This window comes from Acipenser ruthenus, chromosome 5, assembly GCF_902713425.1.
Source record: "Acipenser ruthenus chromosome 5, fAciRut3.2 maternal haplotype, whole genome shotgun sequence".
Lineage (NCBI taxonomy): Eukaryota > Metazoa > Chordata > Actinopteri > Acipenseriformes > Acipenseridae > Acipenser > Acipenser ruthenus.
The window spans coordinates 32,709,277-32,721,643 of NC_081193.1; the positions used below are offsets into that span (position 1 = coordinate 32,709,277).

General features: G+C 37.4%; 1 protein-coding gene across 15 annotated transcripts in view; it reads right to left on the reverse strand.

Moving 5' to 3' along the window:
* Positions 1 to 12,367, reverse strand: part of LOC117402914 (receptor-type tyrosine-protein phosphatase kappa-like) — a 206,625-nt gene that overhangs the window by 87,246 nt on the left and 107,012 nt on the right. For all 15 annotated transcript variants that reach the window (XM_034004568.3, XM_034004565.3, XM_059024017.1 and 12 more), the window contains exon 7: positions 11,164 to 11,457. In XM_034004568.3, coding sequence (XP_033860459.3) covers positions 11,164 to 11,457 — 294 coding nt within the window. The remainder of the gene's footprint in view (positions 1 to 11,163; positions 11,458 to 12,367) is intronic.

Below are 12,367 nucleotides of genomic sequence, written 5' to 3' on the forward strand. Positions count from 1 at the left end.
AGTACATGCCGATCAATCATCTCCTGATCACTCGTTTTATCACCAAACGTCTCAATAATGAGATCTAAGTCATTATTTTATTACTATAACATCTCAAAAAAAGCTCTGCAAATGTCTGTGATATTCTCTGAGCGCTGATGCAGTAGCAGCCAGCTTGTTTCCTTATGGCCGCCGTTATCTGATGCCAGGGGCAAGTATGACTATTCGCGAGATACGCCCCTTTTTTTCGGCTTGTCTCGGCTCCTGTCGCTCCCACTCGGCCATTTAATGGTTTTCTTGGCTTTTTCCGGAGAAAAAACTACTAGAAACCCATTTTTTGCGTCTTTTTGATGATGTCGGACAGGGTCCGACTTTGGACCGAATAGGAATAATTGCAATGTCGGACCAGGTCCGACATAGGACCGCAAAGGGTTAATCTATGTAGTTCTGTGTGTGATTGTTTCTATATTGCTGCCTTCTTGGCCAAGTCTCTCTTGAAAAAGAGATTTTGCACCCCCAAAGACCTATTTAGAAGATTTTTTTTTTCAACCAATAAAAAAATCATTTACTACTCTCTTTCTACACAAAGAAAACAGCTTTCAGAAGGTGGGCAGTGAGCAAAGACATTTACTGACCAATCATCAATTTTGTGTACTATGTAATACGTGTCATTTGACACAATTTCCCTTAGGTGCCTACCACCCTATCAACACACACACACACACACTAGAACCGCCACGGCAGTCATTGACAGTCTGAGGTTTTCAAATTTAAATTACCCTGCGTGTCTGAAAGTTATGTGGTTGTCTGTTTATGACTTTTCCTTACTACATGCATTAACCCTTTCCGGTCCGTTGTCGGACCTGGTCCGACATTGCAATGATTCCTATCGGGTCCATTGTCGGACCCTGTCCGACATCATTATAGAAACACAAAAAACAGGTTTTAGTCGTTTTTTCTCTGGAAAAAGCAGAGAAAACCATTCAATGGCCGAGTGGGAACGACAGGAGCCGAGACAAGTCGAAAAAAAAAAAAAAGGCTTCTCATGAATAGTCATACATGGCCCTGGTATCAGATAACGGGACGGTCACAAGTAAACAAGTTGGCTGACTGAATCAGTGCACAGAAAACACAGACATTTGCAGAGCTTTTGAGATGTTATAGTAATAATATAATGACTTGGATCGCATTATTGAGGAGTTTGGTGATAAAATGAGTGATCCGGAGATGATCGATCGGTATGTATGACTATTATTATTATTATTATTATTATTATTTATTTCTTACATAGGTGAACGTTATAGCAAACGAAAGGGTGGGGCGGGGCTGGAGATACCTAGTGAGTGCTTTGTTGATATGCAGGGCCATTTAAACCCGTTTGACTGTGAAAAAAAAAACACTTTTAAACACCGCGTCTAAAATTAACTGCGCGTGTGAAAATTAATTAGACCTGGCGTGCCTGACGCACAATTAATAAATGGACCGCAAAGGGTTAAATACCCTGACGGCATTTGAAAGGCAGGATCACGGAAATAAGGAAGTTATAATCTCACCAACCTAGAACCGCCAAAGCCATCATTTTGACTACCTTTTACAATACATGTTTTTATTTTTAATATAACCTACAATATTCTATAATTTTTATATACAAGCCTATTATTATCTCTACTTGACCTGGCAGCCATCATTTCCTTCCTAATGAGTATAATTAGGAATGCACTGGGGAAATTATCAGGAGGAGAGATTTCATCTTGAAGATAGCTACAGCGCTTCGGAAGAAACATTTCAATCAGAAAACTACAAAGCAGCAGCTCAACCTGTATTCTGAGTGACATACACACAAGAGAAAACATACTTTCGTTTTAAATTAAAAACGACTTGTTTTTTTTACAGTTTTGTATGTACATGTACCTGTTTACGCACTAGTTTCTTTTGAAATGTTTATTTTATTATAGTTTTTCATTTTTTGAAGCAGTGCTTTATATGTGGCAAGTTAGAAAATAACCCTGTTCATGTTTAATTGTTCATTTAAATACGCTGTTTCGACTGTGCAGATGTTTGACATGCTGGAATAAAACTTTTGAGTTGTATCCGACAGTTTGTCTTTCCTTTTAATACTGATGTTGTTTAAAATGTAACCGTCATAATGACTGCCGGCGGAGGTTTTAGGTATGAGTATAACCGCAGCGGTTCTAGTGTTAACCAGGAGAGAGAGAGAGAGAGAGAGAGAGAGAGAGAGAGAGAGAGAGAGAGAGAGAGAGAGAGAGAGAGAGAGAGAGAGAGAGAGAGAGAGAGAGAGAGAGAGAGAGAGAGAGAGAGAGAGAGAGAGAGAGAGAGAGAGAGAGAGAGAGAGAGAGAGAGAGAGAGAGAGAGAGAGAGAGAGAGAGAGAGAGAGAGAGAGAATACATGCATGTCTCCAGTCAGTTTTTCACGATCATGTCGCCTTCAACCCAAAATTTTAGATATTAGAACTGCAATAGCCTTATGTTTTTGCCTATTGCTTCGCCCCATTGCCGCTATACTTTATGCATCCAGGACAGGGCAGACATCTGGAAATACTCACAAATTGTGCGTCCCTTCCTGCAATTTCATGAGGCAGTGTGTGATGCCCACTTGCAAAGATTTTTTTGCAACACAACCTCCTCCGTTGAGATGCGATGATCACTTTGGGCAGCATGTTCTGGGCTTAACCAATTGGCATTTATGCAATTTACAGAATGCCTTGTTAGTGTGAGTCAGACAGCCACTCCACACAGCGATGTCCCAATTCTTATTTGATGGAAGTATCATACATGTGGCATTCGACAGCATCCCTCAATTCATTTTTTTTCAATACCTACTTAAAGCCATCATGTATCTAAAAAATAAAAAATGTAACTTGTAATACTCAAATAGAAGCACACAGCAGTTTCCTGATGTAACTATCACTATTTAAACATATCCTGATGTAACTATCACTATTACCTGCTGTATTATTGAATTGTGGTTTGTCAAATTTGTACTTTACTTGAACTAAAGTTATTGTATTTCTTGCTCTTATTGTATTACTTGTATTGTAACGCTTGAAATGTTTTTGCTTACGATTGTAAGTCGCCCTGGATAAGGGCGTCTGCTAAGAAATAAATAATAATAATAATAATAATAATGCTATTTCAGCAAAGACAATCCAAGTTACTTGACTCAATGCAGTCATCTTCTGATTTCGCAGGCCTAGGCTAAAACCCCAGATGGCAGTACAAACAAGTTACCCATTAAAAAAAAAACAACAGTATCTGACCTTCTTGAGTCTTCTCCACTTTAATGTGAAGTGATTTTATGTCCACTTACATAATTTATGAACTGGAAAGACCACATTACAAAGTATATATTTTACATTATGTCAGGTTTCTCCAGGGTTTGTCTACATTACCAATCAGATGAGGATTTGAGAGGTGGGAGCAGTAACTTTCAGTCAATACCATACATTTCTGCTTCGGTAAAGACTAATCAGCTATTTACCTTCAGTGCACCAAAAGACTGCAGAAAACTTATTTCCACAAGGAATTCCCCATTTGTCACAAAAGCTTGTTAACATATAAAAGTAAAATGTTAACAAGTGTGAGAGTGTGTGTACAGATCCATACAGCATCTTGTTCTACAAGGTTTAACCCTTTGACTTATTATTATTATTTATTTCTTACATAGGTGAACACTATAGCAAACGAAAGGGTGGGGCGGGGCTGGAGATGCCTAGTGAGTGCTTTGTTGATATGCAGGGCCATTTAAACCCGTTTGACTGTGGAAAAAAATACTTTTAAACAGCGCGTCTAAAATTAACTGCGCGTGTGAAAATAAATTAGACCTGACGTGCCTGATGCGCGATTAATAAATGGACTGCAAATGGTTAATGGTGCATTTGAAGATATATATGGAAATGCATATCACTCAAGGGATGAAATGGTTATTCTAGCTTTTGGAAAAGAAGGTACAACAAAGCGCCTTCTCTGGCCACATCATCATATTTAATTTTGAATTTAAATACTTCCATTGATGAAAACTAATCCACGTCTGGGAGGTTACTAGACGTCCTCTGCTTTTGACCAACTCTGAGGACACCTGTTTTGTAGTCCCGTGCAAATCATGCTTTAGTTATAGTTTACTAGGAGTGTGCCGAGTAACATGTGTACACAAGTATCTGTGACAAGTTGTAAACATGCACATTAGGACACACGAACAATCTAATTTACTGTCAAATAATGGTAACGCACTCATCACTTTGAGGGTGGAAGTTTTGTTTGTGTTTTGTATCAATAATTGTCACTTCCTACTATGCAGCTCGGGTAATCAGCAAGGACGCACTGGCAGCCAATTGACTGACGGGGCTCGGTCAGGGCTCGGCTGGAGGGGCATATCCTGAGGCGCTCCCGACCATAAAGGGAGATTGCGCTGAACACTCGCTCTCTAACCGCCTCTACAGCTTGTCTGCTGTGTGCATCCAGGTCTGGCTGAAAGGGTCAGCATTCGGCTCAAGAAAATTATCAGTGAACCGTGAGAGCGATGTAACCTTAAACAAAAGTACATGCTTACTGTTCTTTTAATATCTGAGCTGTGTTTCAGTACATGGCACTGTTTAATTATTAATATGTATGCAGCAGTGTAGCAAATTGCATGTGTTGGAAAAATTAAATATAATTATTGTATAAATTACTAAAAAACAGAAGGTATCGAAAAAAACAGAAAATTACATATAAAGATCAAACTGCAAGGTGAATATGCATGTTGTATTTCATGTTATATGTATATATCTAAAATGTTTTATTTAATTCCAATAGAAACAATGTTAAACTGCACTCCCAGGAGAGGAATGTGAGGCACCCTTTAAAAGGAGGGAGCGACTAATACGCCGGTGTGACGTATGCACCGGTGTGTCTAATATTAAAGTACTGTACCAGTGCCACAATGGGATTACTACAGCCACGGGTATGGCTCACACAAACTTAACTGGCAACATCCTGATTATTTTTTCAGGATCTAACACCAAACTACTGTTCTAAGTTTTAATTTGTTACTCTCAATACCCTAAGTCACTTTGAATGTTAAACGTAAGTGTTCAGACTAAAAACGTCACACCTATACTGCTTCTCTGTTAACACTAGCTGTCAGTCTCTATGAATTTCCTTATTCCCACCCTCCTGAGCCATTGATTTGTCAACATTCAGACTAAACCCACCCCTGGGATCCGTAGCAAACAGATATTGATTAGAAAGCAAAGTAAATTTATCAAGTTTGAGTTTGTTGTAACTGCAATGCTTTTTGAGACTGGTGTGACAGAATAGGGGGAGGAGTCAGGCAAAGCACCCAGCTCCAATTTGTTTTAATGGGGGCCCTGCACAAAGGGAGGGGAAACCCCATAGTGAGGGCTGCTGTGATGAAGGCTGCGTACAGCCGTGAACAGATCTGTCTGGTCGGAATCAGCAAAGGTAGTGTGGAGACCTGTATTGTATTGTGTGTGACTGGGAAATGGCTTCGCCATCAAGTAGTGTTAGGTTAGGATTAATCAGAAAAAAAAAAGTTTCATTTAGAACTGTCCATTTCCTAAATGTTGTAAAAACACATATACATTAAAACACATGAGACAGAATACATATTCTAATATAATCAGATTTATAGTGTTTCCACTTTTTTATTGGCTCTAAACAAGTTCCTGTGATGTTTTGTTTCTGCTTTTGTCTCTGCCTGGCTGCTGTAAACTGTCTCCGTCTTTTAGACACTAAATGCCCCTCTCTGCGACATCACACGAAAACAAAAATATCAGGAAGTGAATGTCAGTCCCTCCCCTATCCATTGATATGTGTTTCAGGCCAGTACTTCAAGGTACGGTGGCCCTACAAGTCATCAAAATGAAGTGCTTTTTTGATTGTGTTTACATGATCACGGTCCTAGAAGCCCACTTCAGTATGATCGTGTTAACACGATCCCGGTCCTTAAAGGGTTAAGCCAGTCTAAGTACATTAATAGCCCATGCTGTAGTTTTTTTTTGGTGGTTTTTTTTTTTCAATCTGTTTGCTTGTGCACTTATTTTTTTCTTTCAGGTGGACAGGAAGTTGGGATTGTTACACGTACAACAACCAAAAATATCTGGCAGAATGCTGAGAGAAACAAAGGCATACGATTCCAAAATAGAAACCCAACTTTTATATTTGTGCAAAAATATAGAGACATTTAATAATTCACGTGGGATAAATGTGAATAGTTGATCTATTTTTTCTAATTTAAGATGTTTTGATTAGATGACAATAGAAAGAAAACTAGTTACTATGATCTGCAATAAATACATCTAATGTTTATTTTTAATTTATGATTGTGTTATTTACACAAAAAACTCAAACGGTGTAAATTTTACATTCATTAAGCCAATAAGTATTTGATAAATTTAATGCGTACAAAAGCCAAAGTCATTACTGAAAGTTGGGCGATTCTGGAATGTCAATCCGAAAGAAAACATGTTTAAATAGATTAACAAGAGTTCATATTTGAGCATTCCAGTGTGGATTGTCAGTGTGTACTCAAACACTCCGTATGATTTATCTTCATCAGCCACAGACAGAAATTACCAGACTCCAATTACTTTGCTTCCCCTGTTCAAGAAAAGAATAATGTCAGCCCTACCACAGGAGATTGTTTAAAAACGCCTGAGGTAAAGAAAGTAATCTACTGCTCTGACATTCACTGCCTGAAAGTCATTCACATTAACAACCATTCAAACTTGTTTAGCTCAAACCTATTGCTTTTTAGTTCCCCTTTGTCAGAAATGGCAATATCAATTCAAATTTAACTGTTAGAAAATTAAAACAAACTCCAAAAGAAACCAAGAAAGGTGTGCCTCAAACCTGGCAGAACACAACATTTCACTTAAAATGATTGATTTGAATTTCAATTTTCACTTCAAAAGCCTTTTGAACAGTATGTATTCCTACCCTCAAAATAGTGTGCTTGACAATTTATTGAAATGGAATTAGCAAAATATACAAAACAGCATTTTTTTTTTTTTAAACCACCCACTAGCTAAGAAAAACACTAACAAACAAATTACAGTTTTGATAAATCAGAATATAGGTATAATATATAACTTACTGTGCTTTTTCCTGTAAAGTTTCTACATACAAATAACCAGCTTTGCTTAGAGTCAATTCAGCAATACAATACAGGGATCACTCAAACAGCTATTGGATCTTCTTCATTGACTTCTGTTCTGAACCACTTTCACTTTTAAATGGGTATGTGTAAAACCTTATCTTGTAAATTACTGAAACAAACTTTACTTCAGACAAATATATATTACTGAGGAATGATTCTTACTGGTTAGTTAGATTTTTATTATTTATTCATAACCTCAATTTTAGATCAGGTTTTACCCGTTTTTCTACTCAATTCCAAAGGCCCAATTCAAATGTCTCCTCATCACTGCAAATTACTTCCCGATCAAATCAAAAGGAAGCCTCCATACCCGCACAACATAAGCAACAGAAGTTACCAAGCTGCTGAAATCTTGAGGCATTCAAATCAGCAAGTTTCCGATCGTACAACTCCCCCTGCACTCCACATATGCCTTTACTGGATGAGTGACTGGGTATAAAATGAAAAATATTTTACAAAGTCAGCAAGAACACAAGTGAGCTTATTTTATATACAAAAAGCTAAATATAGTAATCCGACTATATTCACACAATTATTGTTTTGAGATTAAGTGTTTGCAAATCTGGACCACATGTTTAAAAAACCTGCAGCTTTGACTGAACGGGGGGTTGTACAGAAAATAAGAAGAAAACAATTACTACTAATTATTTATGGATCAGTGAAGGCGAATGCCCAGCCTGATATGTATTGTTTTGTTTTCGAGATTTGTTTTTTTGAAAATTATTTTCCTCTTTGAGCAGTGTTTTTGTAAAAGTGTTTTGTTTGTTTTATTTGTTTTATTTTTTAATTAAATCCCTGCACCAGCGCTTCAACTCACAGTGCATGTGTTTGTGTGCCAACTTCCTGGTCTGGGGACGTCACCACCAAGCCGTCCTGCTACAGAGAGTTATATTTTTAACCCATTGCTGTCTTTTGAAAAATATGTTGATATGGCAAACACGAGATACAGCAAAGGTAAAGTAATGTGTTTCCTGTAAACACTACAAGGGTTCTGTAACCCTTAAACTGGAGAAAAACGCATTCCATGCAAATTTAAATAGTCTCTTAAATCTAAGCTGAAAACGTGGTCTGGACCAGTATTAGCTAGAAGCAAACCATAAATAAAATCACTGCTAGATTAAGCAAACTTCTTTAATAGCTTTTCTTGCTCCAGGGCCGATTACAATCGATAACCAGAGTCTAGAATTGATAAAGCCAATACACGGGGGGCTAGTTGTTTTCAACCGAGTGAAAACAGTGCAAATCTTCTAGACGGGTATGTTTTAATTTCAGCAAAAACGTTGAATATAACTTAGAAGATGCCTGCTTGTGGCAATTAGCAAGACAACATACTCCATCAAACTCAACTCACATTCATGCATGGGGACATACATGAATAAATACATCAAATCAACTGTTGGACAGGCTGAACTGTTGACCTTCCTATAGCTGCATGGCCATTATAATCCAACTATTAAATTAAAGAGCAATAAGCTTTTTAATTGAAAACAGTTCAGCCAGTAAACACGTTTACTCAATCTTTCTATGCAATTGGCAATATAACGGTCAGTTTTTAAAAGCCTCTCTCACCTTCTCCTGCCAATATAACATTTTATAATTGTAAAATTCTCAGCCTGCAGGCTCTCAACATGACATGCAGTTGAAACACACACTTTAAGTAAATCCTGTTCAGACACCTATAAGCACCAAACAGAATATGCCAATGCACTGTGCAAAGATAGAAAGACTCCCAGAGACAAGTGTAACATTTATGTATGCCTGATTTCTCCAGGATATTATTGTTTAATTTATTCTGACCAGAAATGGTCAGTTTTGACTGTCCACCTTGGTGGACTGAACATTAACAGGCAACCTCTGTTCCTTCCGTCAAACCAACAACTGCTTTACATCTGCTGAGAGGATGTTAATATGCTACTGAACCCTGGGAAGTGTGGCCCAGCCTGCACACTCCACCAGGACTCTGGTGAATAGAAATGCCAATGCAACGTGAGACCTCGGATGACTTTGACAACTTGGCACGACAGAGAATCTAAACAGCAAGCTCTTGATCACATGACTCGCCCTGTACTTCAGGAAGTAGTGCTTTTATGAGATGAACCAGGAGTAATTACATTTTAAAATGTATAAGTGTACCCAAGAAAACATAATTTGAAAAAAAGTCAAAAAGCTAAATATCATGTAACCCTACTGATAAAAGGCTACATATGTAACAGACACTAACAGGGATAAGCCTTCAGCATCCACCTTGGGGTTGGCTTTGTATAACCATTAATATAGCATGGTAAAACTATTTATTTTACCTTGTCGATACGAGTCATTTTCTCAAGGTCAGTGACACAAAGAAAGTTGTGTGCACATTGGCTTGGCATTTGAACCGCTTCCTATGTATATATTATTAAACTAAAATGTCCCTATGTGTGCCTAACAGATAATATATCAATATTTGCATTACAGTCCTTGGATTTCAGTTAAAAATGCATTAAAATGCTCTCAGTGACTTTCTGCCTACATTAATTTATAGAACCCATTAAATTTGTTTGGGCGCACTACTTTTTTTACACATCACATTAAAAGAATGACAAAAGCAGTTTAAGCTGAGTTAACCCAGGAGGCCAAAAGATTTAAATTGTAGCTCCAACAATACATAGCTGTCCAAAACCAAAGGCTGCTTTCCCATCGAAGGAGAGGAAACAGGGCTCTGATAGTTTCTTCAGCAAACAGTTAACCCCCCTTCCTCGTACAAGAGTCTCGGATATTCCCCAGCATGACCAGCGGCTGTTTTATTTCCAAAGTGACTTTTGCCTCCAAGCACGTTTGCTCTTAACAAATGCATCCAGCACGTCAGTGTCTAAAACTAGTAGTTTGCTTTTTCTAAGAGCGGGTTGAGCAAGATAAATGAAGCAGAGGTATTCAAAAATCTCACTGCGCCGCCTTGTGGAATGTTTAAAAAACTTGAATTTGTTCTTATGAATGCTAGTTAGGCTTGTTGCCGTGGAAAATCAATAATTCTGCAACCCAGAGTGCATTCCGCGAAATCACACCGTGATCCGCGATCACGTTTTTCATGGGGGACTAGTTAATGTCAGTCAGCAAAGAGACATTGAGAATCAAAAGAAACTGTTCAATAGTTTCTTGTGAAATCTTAAATTCATTGTACATTGCATCTGGTCAGACTGCGTTTCCACACGATAACAAGGAGATATGGCAACCATCTGCTCAATATTATTTACATTCTTGTCACTACATACCATATCTGCCAAATGTTAACTCGGTATTTGCATACTTTTGTACATAAGGCGTAAATTCCTCTCTCAAATAATTTCATAGCTGGTTTTCATGTTTTCTTTTTCATTGACAAAGGTTGAATTGTCTTAATTGAATTGTTACAATGAGAGGATAATCAACATAACTACTTATTTGATTAAAATCAGGGAAAGATAAGCAAGTTCATTAATATGTCATCAAAAATGTTATGACATTTGTAAACTACAGTATTACTTATGTGCAAGTACTGATGTACAGTAAATATAAAAAGTGAAGCATTATTCTCTGAAAAAAGGTTACTGGCATTTAATAAGAGAAAAAAATGAACCTTATACCCCTTCACTTTACACCAGAACCAAATGTGCACTTTCAATTTGCACATTCCTTTCCAAACAGAACTGCTTGGGCAACCATTTCCGAGAAATATTGGATGTTACGTTGGGTTCTTACAGTTTGTTTACATAGGACAGTTGTAATATTTATGATACAACAGCTGATGTGGTTTTTATTTTGCCATGCTAATCCTTCAGGCATGATAATGTCACAAAAAAAAAAATCAATGATTACAGCCCAAGGGTAAATGGCTAATGATTTACATATTTCTGAACCAATATTCCTTTACCATTTTAAAATACCTATATATTTGTGTCAATTAAAGTCACTGTCACAAAAGAAAGATAATGCTTGGTACTAGACTGCACACAAGACAGTTTGCTCAGGTTTGGTCAGGTTAACTTTACTTACCTGCACATTTTGTCCTCGTGATGAGGGGGGGGCCTGACTGACCAGTACCTCCTTCCCCAGGTCTGGTCAGCAGAACTCTAATCTCATACTCTGTGTCCGGGTCCAAGTGCCACAGTTTGTAGTTGGGGGCATTCACAGCATGGGTTTCAATCCAAGACCCTGACGTCATTCGGTACTCCACTTCTTTCAATATAATAGGCCCATCTCCAAAAATAGAGTTAGCATTCAACTGGATAAGAAGGTATGTAGGTCCGACACCAAGCAGCTGAGGAGGGGCTATGGGTCGAGGAGGTTCTGTTAAAGAGAAAGCAATAAGATTTACTATAAGAAATACTTAAGTACATAGGGTGTGAATGGATTCATCCAATTCTAATAGGTTATCGAATAAAAAATGTTAAAATGCACATGCTCACAAAAGACAACAATATAACAGTTGTGGATTGCTGATGTTAACAAGCAGATGACCATGTTTCCTAGGTGATTAATCAAAGAAACTTCTTCGCATCAGTTATCCCTCTTATCCAGTGGATTGTGCGATACTAGAAGTAATAGTGGTTCTTTATGTTTTGGGGTGTGTCTGGTTAAATTTGCTAGGACTTTCCCCTAGAACAAATCAGGATGTAATGCTGAACTTAGACCCTAGTTGTCACCAGTCTTTCGTATTGTTACGTTGACTTTTATAGTACAGACTAACGTACAGTACCCTGTCGTAAATTATTATAAAGATAGAAAACTACATTCCTGTTTTCAATTATGGCACAAATACAACAGCAACACTGTTGGAAAATGCATGTTTGGATTTTTTTTTTTTTTTACAAGCTTGATGCAATTGTGACATGATTGTGCAAGCCTGAATAAAAAGAGTTACGACAGACCTGTAAAGTACTTAAGAAAACAAGCTTAATATAATTTAAATATAACGGTTTCTTGAATAGTAGCAATAACTGAGATAGAGTTTTGATTACATAACCTCATCTTAAATGTAATATCCAATACACTGAGCGATCTTTAAAATGCAAGGAAATAATGCTTTATTCAATTGCTATACCAGCAAAGTTTAAAAAAAAACAAAAAACTTTGTGAACAGCTATGTGGTATGAAAATGGATGGTCTTTTAACTCATAAGCTTATTCTAATTGTGAAATTCAACAAGCTTGTATTTTGAATTCTGCAACATATCAACATAGTACCATAAAATGTATCA